Source organism: Mchenga conophoros, linkage group LG13 (genome assembly GCF_057382185.1).
Source record: "Mchenga conophoros isolate Kocher_MC1m ecotype Shallow Benthic linkage group LG13, M_conophoros_male_GT1.1, whole genome shotgun sequence".
Lineage (NCBI taxonomy): Eukaryota > Metazoa > Chordata > Actinopteri > Cichliformes > Cichlidae > Mchenga > Mchenga conophoros.
The window spans coordinates 29,341,554-29,358,489 of NC_140538.1; the positions used below are offsets into that span (position 1 = coordinate 29,341,554).

A 16,936-nucleotide genomic window follows, 5' to 3' on the forward strand; every position below is an offset into this window, starting at 1 on the left:
TCGCGAGCTTCTTTTCCCCGGGAGATCCTCTCCGTCTGCCTCTCTTCCCCCTCCCGGTATACCGCAGCGATCTCCTTCTCCGGTTCCTCCGCCCGGCCCCGGCGGTACTCTCTCCTCTGTGCGTCCTCCGAACAAACCGGCGGAGTCGCGTCTTTGCTGCCGTTCTATCACCAAACCCCCTTTATTACCAGAGTATTTACAAGCTCTCCCCCCCTCCTCCTCCTCTTCTTTTTCTTCCTCCTCTTCCTCCTCCTTCTCCTCTTCTCCACCCTCCACCACCACCAGCAGCAGCAAAACACCCTCCCCTGCGCACCGTAAGCAGCTCGAACCTAAGGCTCATCTCAAAGTTGTTACAGCGGGCACTAACTGTCCCGCCGGTGGCGAGAGGCTTCAGTTTGGATAGGGAGAAAGAAAGCAATGGGTTGACCCTGTAGTGCTCATCGTGTGTGGGCACATACTCCCCACACCCCCACTCAAAATACACGCTCATGTCTCTGTTAAAGTTCTGCACAGTGTGCGTGACGCTCGCGTGAATAACCCCGGCATGATCTTCAGGACACGAAGCAGTTTCTTAAAACCAATCAGTACTAAAAATCAAACCCTGTTTGTAAGTTGGAGTGAAGGCTTTGATTTCCTCTGACCTTGTTAAGTCAGGCTGGTGTAAATGATCGCGCATCAGTGTGCTGTACAGTCTGCCTCACTCACTTAAACAGTCATAAAACAACGTTCGTGTAAATAATTTGTTAAACTTTTTAGGTTTTTGGAGTCTGACACTTTAACACTGTTCCAAAACACGAGTGTGTGTTTTATGATTATTGTGATTATTATTACTGCGGGAGGTCAGCAGTGATACAGCCCACTTTGCGCATGTGAAGCCACCCAGGTTATAAACGGTGCCTGTGCTTCTTTGGCTGCCCGACCAGTTTGTCCTGTTCACTGCAACCGGATAGCTGCTGTCTGTCATTTTAACACACGCATCTCTCTGTCTGATACCCCCCCCCCCAAAAAAACAAACAAACAAACAAACAAACAAAACCTTCCGAGCTTTAAGGACACATGCTTGTCCGTGCGCATGCTGTCCACGGTCCAGATGAGCTTGTGTCCGTTCTTCTTCTTTTTCTTATTTTTGCGCGCTTTTCTCGAACAGAAGCCGCTACATGCGACAGACTTTTGCACACACACGCGCGCGCGCTCTCTCTTCCTGTATATATGCAGCAGTATCATATCCGCCCCCTCCAGTGAGCTCCTGTCCGCGGTTTCCCTTGCCCTGTTTTGCGTCCACCTCTCTCTCTCTTTCTGCATATTGCTTTCATTAGACATCTCTGCCTCTCTTTCTCTTTCTCTTTCTCGCTCACACACACACACACACACACACACACACACACACACACACACACACACACACACACACACACACACACTCCTCCCTCCCTCCAAGTGCCTCTTGTCCGGCCCCCCTGATCTCTGTGTCCATTGGCTTCCACCGGGTCTATTTCTCATGTCCAGCCCCCTCCCTCCGAGCTCTCTGTCTCTCCCTCCCTCTCTCTCTCTCTAATGACCGTCCATTGGTGTTGTTACTGCGCGTCCCGTCCGTCCCTCCTCCCACTCCCACTCCCACTCGGGTGCCTCGGCCCTGCCCATGTTTTTGTATGTCGGGTGTCTGTCCATCGCCTGACGTTCAAGTTCGCCGGGAACGTCACGTCCGTGCACTTGAACTTGCACGGCTCAGAGGGGGGTGGGGGGTGGAGGGGGGGTTGAGGGGAGGGGTGGCGTGTGTGTGGGGGGGAGGGGGGGCTTTTGCCATTTTTTCCATCTCTCTCCCCTTCTCTCTCTCTCCATCCACCTCTATCTCACTCTCTCTCTTTTTTCTCTCTGCTCTCCTTTCTCAAAAAAGCCATGACGGCGATCCCGCGATCCATCTTCGCCTCCGCGCCATCTTTATATTATTTCTAATTTATTTTTATTTTTTTTCCTCCCCTTGCCCCTCCGCCTCCTCTTCTCGTGGATGTCAGAGGCGTTGGATGAAGATATTTTTTTTCCTGCCCCACCGGAGTCTCCTCTCTAACCCTGGCTCTCCCCGATGTGATCCGCGCTGAACGCCGCCGCCGCCAGCCACCATGTCTCGCCGCAAGCAAGGCAAACCCCAGCACTTAAGCAAACGGGATTTTTCGCGTAAGTAAAAGATGAGAAAAACAAAATGTCATTTCTGGGTCCCTTTTCACTTCATTCAGCTACGATTTTTCGGGGGGGAGGGGGCGGGAGCGAAGCTGGAACTCCTGGACACCGGACGCACCGCTCGGACCCGCGGTCATCTGGACTTAAACAGCGTGGCGAGAAAGTGCGACACCTCCGTGCGTAAAAGCTGCTCGGAGATCTCTTCCCCCCTCCTCCTCAAAGCCTGTCACAGAGAAAAAGTTTTGCGTGTGTGGGTATAAACCCGCCGCAGCTTCTCGCTTCTGTGGGCTGTTAAATGTACTCGCTGTGGCTCCGGTGCCCCCGCGGTCGCTCCGGTCAGTGGAAGCGCGCAGGGCTGCCGGTAGCAGAGCGCGTCCTCTCCGCGGAGCTTCGTGGAGAACTCACCCCGGAATATCGCTGCCTGCTAGTTCTGCATGCTGCTTGTTCATCTGCTCGCTCTCACATCTCTTCTTTTTTTGGGATTATTTTCAGAAAACCCCCCAAAACAAAAACAAAAAAACTTGGAGGTGGATTTTTGGATCGAGTGGAGGGGGGGGGACAAAAATCTCGTGTCTGACAGTCTCTGTATCAGCAACACGGACGACACAGATCGATATTTTTCTTATACTTAAAAAAAATCCTTGTGCCTCTCGTGTAAAAGCTGTTTATTGATGTTTAGTTTAGATGAGAGGCTTTCTTCCTGAAAGTGCAGATCCTCCTGCAGTTCAGAGTTAAAGACAAGAAACAGCAACAGGACGACAGCCAGCTCGGTCTTTTTGTTCGTCTTTTTTTCTCTCCTTCCACAGAGATAAATGTGGACCAACTTAAAAAAAAATAGATTCCCAAGCTATACAGAGCTAAGGTAAGATATGAATGCCAGCCCGTTGGGTTTTTGGAGCTGCAGCGTGTGTGAGGGGGAAAAAACTGACAAAATTGTTTGAACTCCGTGGACACAATCTACTTTTACGCACGGCGTTCTTTTATCGCCGGATCTTTTAATTAATTTCACTTTATCAGAGTTATTTCAGCGTGATATTTTGAGAGAGAGCAGATGAGTGTGCTGAGAAACTGCAGGGCAATTGGCAAAGTGGCGTTTATCACCGCGCCATGTGCCGCACGGTGCGCCGCCTCGCAGCGTTTTCAGCGACGGAAAGTGCCCGCAAACACGAAAACGAGGGAATTTGGGCATCTTTACGCTTCGGTGTTTCGGTATGTTGACTGGCTGTAGCCCGTGTTAGGCTGTTGGAGTGAGACAGAGTGTGTGTTTCTGTATGAGTCTGTGTGTGTGTGTGTCCAGTTGGGTGACAGTCACAATGACCGCGTGCCGTCGCTAGGAGGCAGAGTGCGATCAGAAAATCCGGCTCTCGACTTGGACCTGATGAGTTTCACTGCCGCCCCTATCTGCACGGGCTACTATTTGGCGATCTCTTTAGAATAAAGGGAGAGTGTACAAGACATGGGGAAGGAAAGAGGGAGGGGGGGAGAAAACAAGAAAAGCAGGGAGACCCCCCCCCCCCCCCACACACACACACCACCTCCACCATACATCCCCATCCTGAATTCCTCTTCATCACCTCAAACCTACTTTCTTTTTTATTGTTCTTGTGCATCATTTATTTACACTCAGAATATACATCACCTCTGCAGACTTTTGACCCCTCCCCCCTACCCTTTAGCTCTCACTTGACACACACACACGCTTATTTTATTTTTGCATAAATTTTGTTACTAAAGCAATTCAGATTTTTTGGCCTCAGAAAAAAAACCCAATCAACATCGTGTGGTCAGTTTTCAGTTTTAGCACCTGTGTTTTTAATATCGATTTTTTTCCCTTCTTCTTCTTTAATTTTTATTACATTTCAGTTTTTTATAGAACATCATTTTCATCGCAGCCCCAGTGCTTGCTTTTACACATACAGACCAGCCTGGATTTAAAACGTTAACAGTGGGGTTTTATTGTTTTGTTTATTTTTTCAGTGATGTTTCCTCCTCTAGAATAAACTACATTATCAGTCATTTTCATGTTTTGCCAAGATGGTATTTAAAAAAAAAAATTATTCTGGGAGGCAGTCAGCCAGCAGTTTAAACATCTACTTTTACAGATCGATGAGAGAGGTGGAACTTTAACGGTGGACTTAGCTGAAATGATTTTCTAATTGATGAAACATTTATAACTTTATTTTTTACAGTTATTCCACCCCCTCCTTTAGGAAATGTGATAGCTTTGTTGTGCATGTTCCGACATGTGGATTTAGACACATAATCCTCCTCTCTGCTCCTCTCTGCCTGTTTATTTCATCTACCTGCACTGCTCTAAAAATAGACACACGGCTCTCATTTAAACACGTTTTGTTGAATTTAGCGTTCATATGCTTTTTGAATCAAATCTTATTTAAGGTCTTTCGCCCTCCTCTCCTCATTCTCTGCTAAACACCCCAGACATCCCCTCTCAAGTTCAACTTTAGAGGTGAGGGGCTTATGCAGCTTCCATTAGATTTTGTTGTTATTGTTGTTTTATCCGGAGAATTTAATGCCCCCTTCTTCTTCTTCTTCTTCCTCCCTCCTCCTCCTGGGAGCTGTTGTGTAACTTGTGTGGCATTGTGTTGACCCAAGTTAAATCAAAGAGAAGTGTGACTGTGTGAGTGTGTGTGTGTGTGTGTGGGTGGGGGGGGGGGGGGGGGGGGTGTTGATGGGGCAGCAGCAGCGGCTGCGGTCTTGGTGGAATTTACCATGTTATCTTCATGTCCCAGTTTGCGCACAGATGTCGCGCAGGGTTGCGGCATTCTGATGATATTTCCTTGAGGGGATGTAGTCCACGTTTAGACCCCCCCCCCCCCCCCCCCCCCCCACACACACACACACACACACACACACGCAGGAGCTCTAACCTATCCCTGTTATCAGACAAAATCTGTACCAATCAGCCAGACAGTGAAAATTAAAATCTATTTTTTGATTCTCTGTGGTCTTAAGTTCATTAAAATGTGAAATTGGCGGCTGAGTAAAGAAGGTCAACACGCATCAGGCGGCTAGTGCAGAGTCACACTCTTCACCTTGGACTGGAAGATTTTCTTTAAAAGAGGGACGGTGAATTATGTTCTCCCGTTTCGCCTCCCTAATTCGGCCGACTGCGCCGCTCCTCTCCCTCCTGCTGCAGGACGAGTCTGGCCTCCACAAAAGGCTTCTTAAAAAAAAAAAAAGCAGCGAGGAGTTAATCCGGCCTCGGAGGGGTGAGGAATCGGGTTGAACGGCTCATTTTGGGGCGATTTTCCCGCTGTACAAGAGCCTGGTATCTAAGAACTATAAGTCAGCCACATGTAATCGAGGCCGAGGATTGAGGGAAGAGTTTTATTTCGCCCACACGCATACATGCACACACACGGGCACGCGTGCACACACACACACACACACACACACACACACACACACACACACACACACAGACGCACTCTCTTCGTGCAGCCTGCCCTCTCTTCCCTTTCCCCGGCACATATGTTGGACATGTTTGTGACAGTTTTCCCTTCTGCTGATTACAGGATCAAACCCTCTACAAACAAGGTTAGGCAAGTCAAACTCGTCCACATCTTTAGTTTTTTTTATTTTCTTTTTCTTTCGGTGAATACTGTGTTTAAGCATCATTTTCTAAGCTCTCATTGGCTACCAAATTGTTATCTTGGAGCAATCTGATTGGAGCTTTGCAGCTTTTCAGGATAGAATTTCCCACCATTTATTGTTGTGATCCACACCGGCTCGCGTTGTAATCATTTTCCCTGTATTACATGCTTTTCTATCATTACAAGGCACATTTTCTCACCCCCCTTATTGTGCGTGCCGCATGCCGACCTTTTATTTAGCTTTGTGTCTCTCTAACTGTGATCCACACTGAGAGAGGTTTTGTGGATTCTTCCTTGTCATCAATTCTCACAAAAACAAAAAAACAACTGTATTAATAGGTTCGAATTACAGGAGAGAGAGAAAAGGAAAATATAAACATGTGGTTTTTGCTTTTCTGTTCTGAGTAAGCATCGCCTTCTAATTTCCCTCTTTCCTCCCACCCCTGTCTTCTTCTCTCCCTCTTCCCCTCTGACTCGCCAGCAGCTGAGCCCCTCTCCACGGCTGTTGTCTCGTCGGAGGAGCTGTCGGAGCGCTGCTCGGAGAACTCGGAGGAGAGTGGCAGCCTCAACGGGCACCACCCGGGCTCGAACGTGGGCCGGCTGGCCCGGCTGGGTCATGACGCTCACCCGTCTCTGGAGCAGGACCTGCTGACCTGCGGCCAGTGCCAGGCCACTTTCCCCCTGGCGGACATCTTGCTCTTCATTGAGCACAAGAGGAAGCGATGCCACGGTCCGCCCTGCCTCACTGTGGGCAGGGGGCTGGACAAGCCCCCCTCACCCTCCCCTGGCTTGGCCCTCACTCCTTCGCCTGCAATGGGCTCCCTGCGCAGCCGGAGGCTGGAAGTGGGTGTCCAGGCCACACTGGCAGACGAAGATGATGACCGGTTCTCATCACCCCGGGGCATTTGCCCCAAACAGGAGCCCCTCCCAGGTAACCAGAACTGCTTTCACACCAACCAACACACATCACCTCTTTCTGGATACAAGCACAGCCACCATGTGGCAAGATCATATCCCCAGAGGACCCCTCAGTATCAGCTTAAGTGTGAACAAACCATTCAGATCAGACAGAAGCCAGAAAGTGACCAAGACACAGTCAGAAATGTCACCCGTAGGTGTTCTAACGCGCTCACTGTCGAGATTATTTCCTCAGTGTTTTGGATGCGCTCACTGCTGCAGATGAGCGGATGTGTGTGCTTTCTGCAGCCTGAGCTCTTGCTTTCATTATTCCACATTTTATGTCCAAGGAAGCTTTTTTGTTTGTTTGGGGCTTTTTTTTTTGAGACACACACACACACGTGACAGAAATCTGATTGGCTGTTAGTGGTTAGAAGGGGGTGGAGCGTGTGAGGTGTTTGTGTGTGTGTGTGTGTGTGTGTGTGGGGGGGGGGCTTTGTGAGACAAACAACACAGGTGTGGCGAGGGTTCACCAGTGTTGACGCCCTGTGGTTTGATTTAGGGCGTCTTTCTCTTCTTTCTTTTCTTTTAAATTTTTTTTTACATGTGTGTGTTTTTATCAACAAAAAGCGTGTGTGCACCCCTTCTACAGTTCCCCTAAAATTCCAGTGTGTGTGTCTGTGTGTTATGGAATGTGAGTGTTTTCCCAGTTTGCCCAGCTTGGCCACAGTGACTGAATCCCACAGGCCAGTTGCAAAGAGCTAAGGGTGACCTTGACTTTGTGGTGCCACTGGTCAGCATTAGTTGTGTGTTTGTGTGTGACTTTGAGTCTGGGGAGTAGCTGCGGCCTCTTTTTGAGTTTGGGTGCAGAGAATCTGTGTGCATGAAATGTGTGTGTGCGTGTGTGTGTTTTTCCCTCTCATGTGGCCCTAGCAGATGTGTCCTGCTCTTGGTGTGGTTTTCACCCCCCTCTTTCCCACCGCCACATCTTACCCGACTAAATGCAGCCCAGCTCTCCATCAGCTTTCATTCTTCTTCTTCTCTGAGTTTACCTCCGTGCCAGACTTCATAGGTAAAACTGGCTATTTTTCCTCCACTTTAGCCGCTCCGCCTCTCTTCCTTTTCCCAGGAATCAAATGAGAGGCGAGCAGAGCGAGGGAGGGGGGGAGAAAAAAAAGTTTTGCTCATGGAGGGAAAGTCGTTTATTTAAAGCGTCTTAACGCCACTAATTATTTGTTGCGGCGCCATTTCTTTCTTTCTTTCTTTTCTCGTGCATTTTAATTAGCAGTAGTTTTTAGTGGCGGGCTGCCTGTACTAAATTAGCTGTTACAGAGAGAGAGAGAGATGACACGGAGCAGCGGAAACGCATCCGCGTTGAAACGCAGCACACTTTGTCGCTTGAACGTAACTCGGGAATCCTAAATGTTGCAGTTTGTTTTTTCCGCTTCAGCGTTTGAGGAAGCAAACGTGATCGAAACCACCAGCTCAAAATTTACAGTGGAGGCGAGGAAACGGGATGGGTTTGACCTTTGACCTTTGTCTCTACGGCTCTAGAAAGACTTTTTTTTCACTTTCTGTAGCGTCTGCATGTTTGATTGCACACTCCCCCCATACACACACTCCCACACACACTCAGACGCTCACCAGTTAAACTGGGTTATTAGAGCGATTTACATCATAATACCGGCGTCTGGTGGCTTCAATAGCGTTGTGTGTGGGAACGTCTTGGTAGGAACAGCTGTACGCTCAGAAGGCAGCGTTATATATCTTGTCTGATGTCGATGTCGAGGTGGACGGGAGACCGGCCGAGCATTATTATTAAATGTTGGGAATTTTCGTCTGGAAAAGGAAAACCCCAGCCTTTAAACTGTCCGTCTGCTTTATTTACACCCTGTCCGCTCTCCTTTTCCCCCCTTCCCTTCTCTTCTTTTCTTTTCTCCCAGCCGCTGGATCCACACCAGCACAAACCTCACATGCTGAATTTGCGCAACACATTCAGTCTGATAGCCGATAATCAAAGCCAGCGTTTCCCTCCTCCTCCTCCTCCTCCTCCTCCTCTTTCTCTTTCTCTTATCCCTCCCATCCCGACCAAACCCATAGCTTTCATCGTAATTGACCTCAAACTGTCACGGTGGAGTAAATATGTGAAAGAAAAAGTAATAATCTGCTGGAATTTCAGCCGAGATTATTGCCATCCAAAAACAATGACACACACACACAAGCAAAGCAAGGTGAGGGCTGCTGCTTCCTCCTTGCTGTGTATGAGGCCTCTGCTCCCACAGATAGGCCTTAAAACAGAAATGCAATTAATGCCATTAAAAAAATCTACACACTTGTAGACACATGCTTTGTCATTAATCTCAGTATTTTCAGTCTAACAGAATTTCTACTGGGGTTTAGTTTTTGCCTCATTATTACTCTGTTCATTTAAATCAGATAAAATAGGACCATACCATCTTCATTTTTCCTTCCCTTCCCCCCTTTTTTGTTGTTGTTGCTCCGTCTCCGTCTGCTTTCTTTTAGAAACAACCAAATATTTTTCATCTCACATTGGAGGAATTATTTTACAGCACCCCCTCCTCCCTTTTTTTAATCGCTGCATACTTTTTCCTGCATGTATCTTCTCATGTATATAATGATGCTCCGACTGCTTGTTGTAAAATATGTCTGTGGTCAGAGAAGCACAGAGTGGCTGTGAGGCTCAGAGGAACACAAAGCGTCCGACTTGTGCCGGAACGCTGCTATTTACATATCAAACAGCCCCGACCGAGTAGAGCTGACACACACCTGTGTGCGTGTGTGTGTGTGTGTGTGTGTGTGAGAGAGAGTGAGGACTGTACAGGCAAAATGCCGATCGGTGATGCAAAAAAGCCAGCGTAAACGCTCACCCACCCACACACACACACACACACACACACACACATTTAGTGCTCTCTCTCTCTTTCTCTTGCCCATTTATTCTATTAATCCCTGACTGAGATGAAAATTCTGATTATAATCCCTGAGGCATCCCTCATTCAGAAACAGCATCGCTAATGTCTCAAAAGAGTGGGGCTTCCGCGTGTGTGCGTGTGTGCGTGTGTGCGTGTGTGTATTTGCGTGTGAATGGCTGCGTCTTCATCTTTGCTCCTTTTACTCAAATTGGAAAAAAAAAAAAGAGGCTTGAAAATTGAAATTTTAGCATCAATTCTTCGTGGATTACTTCGACGGCTAATGCATTTTTTCCCCGCGCTGTCCTGATTTGTCAGTTGATTTCTCATAATTAGCACAAAGGGCTGAAAACCAGTCCTAATATTTGTGTTAATGAGCTCAAATTGATACACGGCCAGTGCGGAGAATTGCTCGTCTTTACTGACCAGTGATTTCACTGAGAATTATTGGCTGATAAGCTGAATTAGCTTATCAATATTAGCTCATTAACCCAGATATTATCGCCGCTTGGACATGATGATAAATCGCTACATTTCTTGAGACAAATTTATCATTCCCATTTTTTTCCCTTCCTTCCTTCCTTCCTTCCTTCCTTCCAAAAAAAAAAAAAAAAAAAAGGCAAATGCAGCTCTTCATGCTAGTCAACCCACTGAGGAGCCATCCTGGCTCAAAGCCTCGTAACATGTTAGTCTATGATCTACTGATTAGCAATTAGCTTATCATCACCGGCTAATGCTGCCCACCTCAATACACATTAGTGCATTTTTAACACCCATTCATTGCCTGGCTTGGTGTCAGATCGCTCGCTCTCCATCTCACGTCTGTCCTCGTCCTCTCTTTTTTTTCTGTTTTGGCTCTGGTGTCTCTCTATCTTTTTCTTTCGTTCTCTCTTGATCTCGCTGCAACATTAGCAGTCAATGCAAATCCAAGACAGCCAATTGATACTGAATCAATTACAGTACGTTCGGTGTATGTGTGTGCGTGTGCGGCCATGTGTGTTGTGCTGTGGCGCATCCCAGCGAGCCTACAAAGAGATTTCACACGCTGGCTGCCATCACTAATCTATTGTTGCTGCCCCCTCCCTCTGTTTATGTCCATCTTTCTTTCATTCTTTCCCTTCACTGCGTTTTGTTTAGCGGCCTCGAGTGCAGCGTTTGAACAGTGGGAATGTGGCTTTTGTCTTGAAGGAAGCCTGCCGAACGCAAACGCTGCCGGTGTGTGCGAGGAAACATCAGCAGCAGGGTAGAGCATGCTGCACACTGAGATGAGTGGGAAAAGTTCATAATCCTTCAGAGAGGCCTTAATGTTTTCTATTTGATGCTCACAAAAAAAATTCATGATTAAGTAACTGAAGCTCTGCATATGGACAACAGCAAAGGAAAAAAAAGCCTTTTGGTGCTGAGTGTTAAAGAGTAGCAATAAAACAAAGACAAGCCTGTTGATTCGCCCTTTATCCTGTTTTATAATGCTCATAGTTTTTTTACACAAGTCACAGCGCTGAACAAAAACGTAGCCTGCATTTTCATTTAGAGAGCCACTCTAGTTATCTTGAACTTCTGCAAAGCTGGATGGTGACACAGCAAAAGCACGATGTGTCCTGACGTTTGTAACCCTCGCTGCCTCTACGTCATGCACATTATATGTAGTGGAGAGTTCCAAGATGGTAGGAGAAGTAGAACTTTTTTAAAGGTTTATTTTGGGCAAACCTTCCAAGCAGTCTTTATCAGATCTGACTGCTGATTGTACACGTGCAGTTTGTGAGTCCTTCAGACGACTGAAATGACAGTAAATCTACGTAATCCTAGAAAAGAGGGGGGGCCCTTGCAGCGAGAGTTGCTTCTAGAAGAATTTCCCCTCATCCTTCAAACCCGGTTGCTGCGGTTTGTGAGGCTGACTCGTGAGGTAACCCTGATGACATCACAGAAACATCAGCCGGGTTACTTGTGACTCCCCTAGGGGACATTAAACAGCTGATTTCTTGACTGAAGTAGGACTAACAAAGGAAAGTAAAGTGACATTCCAGCAAAGACTCTTTGAAACACTGGACGCATATTAGGCTGACCTCGGCTGCTGTGACCTTTGATCTGTTGAGCTTCTTTGTCACCGTCAGATTCACTTTGTTATAGTGCTTCTTAGAAGATGGCAGCGTTTCAATGAAATGCAAAGCAGATGTATTATTGTTGCAAAGGCGTGCTGGCTTCTACTATTTATGCAAAACATTTTGCAAAAGTAGCTGGAGCCTTTTCCTCCAAATCATCGCCCGGTTGGGCAGGAAGCGTCCGTTTCAATTTGCACATGTTACACTGTTTACATTTACGGTGGTTTTGGAGTAAGTAGACGAGTAGAGAGCGTGTGCACATGTGCTGAGTATGCCTCTGCACACGGATCATGGCATAATCAATGTAGAATAAAAAGTGCTCATTATATTAATAACAAATAGATTAAAATCACACAATAGAATCCTTAATGTGGCGTTCTTTCTTTCATACTTTTGTCAGGTGCTTGCTCACAGGGATCATTGGGAATCTCGCTCTGATGTCGCCTAGTTTTTACTTTAATTAACCTCTTCACATCCGCCAGGTGAACCACTTGTTTAGGGTCAGGGATAAAATGCATCTCAGCTTCATGCAAAACAGGTATTTCATGCTACTTCTCTTGTACGATTTCCTTTTGAGTATGTCTGATATTATACAAAAGGCTAGACGTGAACCTGAACCTAGGCCTGAACAGGTTGCTGGTGACCTCGTGAATGTTAGGGGGGTAGAAAGTGCCTGCTGTTGTGAATTGAATTGACTTGAATTAATCAGAAGAAGAGCATGAACTGTCTATGAAGTGGGAAATTACATAAGGTGCAATGGGAAGATCAAAACATGGAAGCCTCTTTTTTTTTGTTTATTTTTTACAGTGCAAATCAGCTTTGTCAGCTCTGTGGGAAATGATTTAAAATGGATACAAGAGCCGTTTTTTATTTACAGCATTGTCTGCTGAGTCTTCCTGGGACAAAAAACCCTGCTTCCACAGGAAGTGATGAGTTTTATATGTGCAGTGGGTTTGGACTAAATATAAAAAGAACAGGGCATGGACAGCAATCACCACCGCCACCAAGAGACAACAACAACATCAAAGGGTGAAAAAAAGAAGAAAAATCAGAGGGAAAGACGTCACGCTGCCCACACACTTTGACTGACAGCTGATCCCTGGGAAGTGCGGCGCAGACACTCTGCCGCAGCGACGTCGGCCAAACACAGCGACAGATCAGTTGAAACAAAAAGACCCCCGTCCCCCACCACCTCCAGATGATCATGGCCGGCAAAACCCCGTTCCAAAACAATGACAGCGGCAGGCGTGATGAGAAAAGAAAAAGCAGTTTGCTGTATTTACAGCGGTGACAGCGTGTCCGCGACGTCCGTGACGTCAAAGCCCACTACTGTACGCGCTCTGTGATGGAGGATTGTTTATTGATCTGGCTCTTTGTGTTTATGCGAATGATTCGACATCCATGCTGCATTTACTTCTTCGTGGTGAGAGGGAAAGCTGCTGTTTTTGGCTCACTCGCTGCTCGCTCTGTGTGTGTGTGTGTGTGTTTATTCCACATGCACTCGGCTCGGTCTGCTCGGGGGGTGCACATGTAACGCAGCTCTCTTATTATGTTGAAGCCAGTTGAAGGGCTGTTCATAAAACTGTTTATACACTACAAAGCTTATTTATATAGGCCACTGGATTACAGCCTGGCTCTAAACACCACACACACAGATACACGTACACACGCATGCATATATTCACATGTACATGCAGATGTACCTGTCATTACAACAGGCCTGCATGACTGTGGCACAAGTGTGTGTGTGAACTGGCAGTGTGGATGCAGGACATCCCTTTGTGAAGTGTGCCAGAGCTGACAATGCATGTGTGTGTGTGTGTGTGTGCATATGTGTGGAGGAGCCTGGCTCCTCGCTCTGGTTTTATGTTCCCCGCTTGGCTGAACTGCTACTACAACTGCAGCAGAGGGCCGTGCACACACACCACACACCCTATGACTGTGTGTGTGTTTACTGTACACGCACAGCTCTGTATGAGTGGGTCTAATCTTTTATTTTGGCATTACGTGCATCAGTCTGTTTCTTTCTGTCATTCCCGCCACCTTTTCCCCTCCACTTTCTGTCCTTCGTCAGCAAATTGAAAGCATTTCGTAGTGCCAAATAAAGTCCTCTTCAAAGTAGGATAACGCATGTCGTTCCATTTTTTGTTTAACACGTTTGACTCTCGGCAACAGAGTAGACAACCTTAAACTGCCTGACTCCTGCAGTCTAAAATCACCAGAAATACAAGAAGCCCGAAACGCTCCCTCATCCACTTCCAGCAGGTATGAGCCTCGCTCTTCTAGTTTGCAAAGCCAGTATCATAGTAACCAGACATGCTGATCAGCATTTTCAGCCGCAAATGTGAATTCTTGTAGGCAAAAATAATGTGAGAGATGTGTTTTTTTTTTGCTAATTTCTAACATTTTACAAACCAAACAGCTATTTTATTGATCGGTATTGATGAACAATTAATAAAAGATAATAAAAACTTACTCCTAAAATGCTTTGTCACAAATTCTGAAACAGATTTGACTCTTTATCCACGAATGGCAAAATTCTGGAAAAATTATATTGTTATCAGGTTTGATGATTCTTCTCATGAGCGACAGTGCTAACAAGTAGCAGAACTGTGTATCATCTTTTCTTCTTCTTCTTTTTCCAGAACCACTGAGTTGTTAAAAACCAAATGGCATATTGTTACGCTCAACAGTTCCAGTAGTTGCTGTCCTCAACTAAATGGTATCGTGGCATATAGTCGAATTTTGGCTACGTTTCTGAATCCTTTACATTACGTAATAGTTCTGTATAAGACAGCGTTGTTGGATCATAATCCAGGAAAACACCTGATCCCACGGTTTCTGGCAGTATTTGCTCTTTTAATATTGATTATTTGAAAGAAGAAAAACATGACTGTTGGTGTGGAATTACAAAAAAAGAATTGTAATACATTTCAGATGCATTTGGTATCGTTTAAAAACCTGTAATTGAATATTTCCATTCATGAGTTAAAAAAACCATCACATTGCCACAGAAAATTATTTTCATGTGATATGTCAGGTAACAAACAAACCTGTAATTTTTCTTGTTCCATCTTGAGATGCTGAGGAACACGCCGCTTAATAATACTTAAAAAAAAATCACACACATAAACGCACAAACAGCACATATGGGGAACTCCCCCATCGCTGTCACCAACACACCCAGGACCAGCAGCAGCAGCGGCGGCGGCGGCGGCACTGACTTTTCCTGATAATTTGCGGAGGCTCATTTGAATTTTAAGCACTACTTTAATCTTCAAAGCTCAAATGGCTTTATGAATATGCATGCAGTGGGCAGACTTTAGTTCATTACCTAGTTGTAAATTCTAATGACCATTAGGTCCTCACAGTAATTGCCAATTGTTTTGCATTTTTGATTGGCCTATTACCATGCACATTCGTGGCGCACATCAGCCACGCTTGTCAGAGCTGGCATGTCAACGGGTGTTTGTGTGTGCGTGTGTATGTTCTCATTCGTGCCTTGCTTTCGAGATATGTGGGTGTGTGTTTGTGTGAGCTGGGTGTGTTTGTTAGGCTGATATAAATGAAAGTAACATTTTTTTTTATTGTGTGAAGATTGAGAGGCGAGCCAGAGATTGGACATATTTAATTTACATGATGTCTCGTCTGTTCCCTCATTACACTGCTCGTCTCACACACACACACACACACACACACACACACACACACACACACACACACACACACACACACACACACACACAAATTTACAAAGCACACCCAATGCAAACCATCTGGCTCGCTCCTGTACGTGTCGGTCCTGACATGGTAAAATGATTTCTCAATGCTCATCTCTCTTTCGCTCTCTCGTTCTGTCAGCCTATTCATTTTTAGCGCCCTCCCCTTCTTACTGCTTTCTGTTTCTCCTTGAACAAACAGATGTCAGATACCTCTCTTTTCTCTCTCTCTCTCTCCTCGTCCCTCCCCAGCTCCATCTAAGGCTGCCATTTTGGAGACAGCGATTCGTCTTGCTAAGTGAGTTTCTCTGTAAACATCGGTGAAAACTCTTTAAAAAAAAAGAGACGGAAAGAAAATGAATTCCATTGTTCTGCACTCAGCAGAAAAACGTGCACACACAAAATGCAAGCACCTGTACGCACGCCTTCAAAAAGAAACTCATTCTGAAAAAGGCTCCTGTGAGAGGAAGACAAAAGGGGGGGAAAGTCGATGAAATAAAGCCATTTTTTAAAAATCAAATAACGAGGCTGGACAATTAAGAAAGTGAGAACAGCAACCAAGAAGAACTAACGCGAGGGCGCTAAGCTTCATGTTTTCTTCTCCGCTTCCCTTTGTTGCTTTTCCTCCTCTCATCTTTTTAGCCTCTCTCTCAGCCTCACACACAAACACACCTCGTTTTCCTCATGTCTTCCCAGTTTGTGTACAAGTGCTGTGAGGGAGATATGTGAACCTACATAGCGATGAAAAGGAATTCTTAATTGCCCAGAAATGAGCAATGTTACAAACGGTGGTGTAATGGACGCAGTCGAGTGGAAGGTGTGTGTTTGTGTGTGTGTTTCGAGGGGTTGTCTCTGGTAGGACTCACGAGGCCTGTTTCCTGAGGTCTCTTTTAGCCCGTTGCAAATACACACACACACACACACACACACACACACACACACACACACACACACACACACACACACACACACACACACACACACACTATATATATACCTCTGGCTGCTGTTACTCACTTCAAAGTTGTTAATATTCAGCTGGGAAACTGTATCCAGAACACAGCTAAATTATTAAGCGTATGAACTTTTTAGGCAGTAAGATGAACTGATGGGCCACATCTATGAGATCCTCCTCTTCTTCATGTGTGTGTGTGTGTATACATGCCCTCTCCTTCTGCCCGATGCTTGGTCTTTGGCCAAGGGCATGCATAATTGATCCTGTGCCCGCTATCATTTTCTTGATGTAATTGCCCCAGCAAGATATGATGAAATCTAATGGATAATTTATCCCCCCCAAAAAACAGATAAAGAACCATTAAAATCTAGTTCTTAGACTTTTTTTTTTGTCTCGGTGTGCGCGGGTGTTTAGCAGTACACTTGTTTGCTGTGTGTGTGTGTGTGTGTGGTCAGTGTGGAAACAGTCGCTGCTTTCCAAACACTTTTCAGTGCAGTGGCAGTCATTATTGTCCAGATGTTTAATAAAACTGTTTAAGAACACAAAG

The 16,936-nt window shown here is 46.0% G+C and overlaps 1 protein-coding gene across 2 annotated transcripts in view; it reads left to right on the forward strand.

Moving 5' to 3' along the window:
- The first annotated feature begins 1,812 nt into the window (after positions 1-1,812).
- The window catches only part of bcl11aa (BCL11 transcription factor A a), a 52,914-nt gene continuing 37,790 nt past the window's right edge, over positions 1,813-16,936 (forward strand). Inside the window, exons 1-2 of one of the 2 annotated variants that reach the window (XM_085297664.1) lie at positions 1,813-2,172; positions 6,271-6,720. In XM_085297664.1, coding sequence (XP_085153790.1) covers positions 2,118-2,172; positions 6,271-6,720 — 505 coding nt within the window. In that variant the 5' untranslated portion in view covers positions 1,813-2,117. The remainder of the gene's footprint in view (positions 2,173-6,270; positions 6,721-16,936) is intronic. The other variant, XM_085297665.1, reaches the window with a different exon arrangement.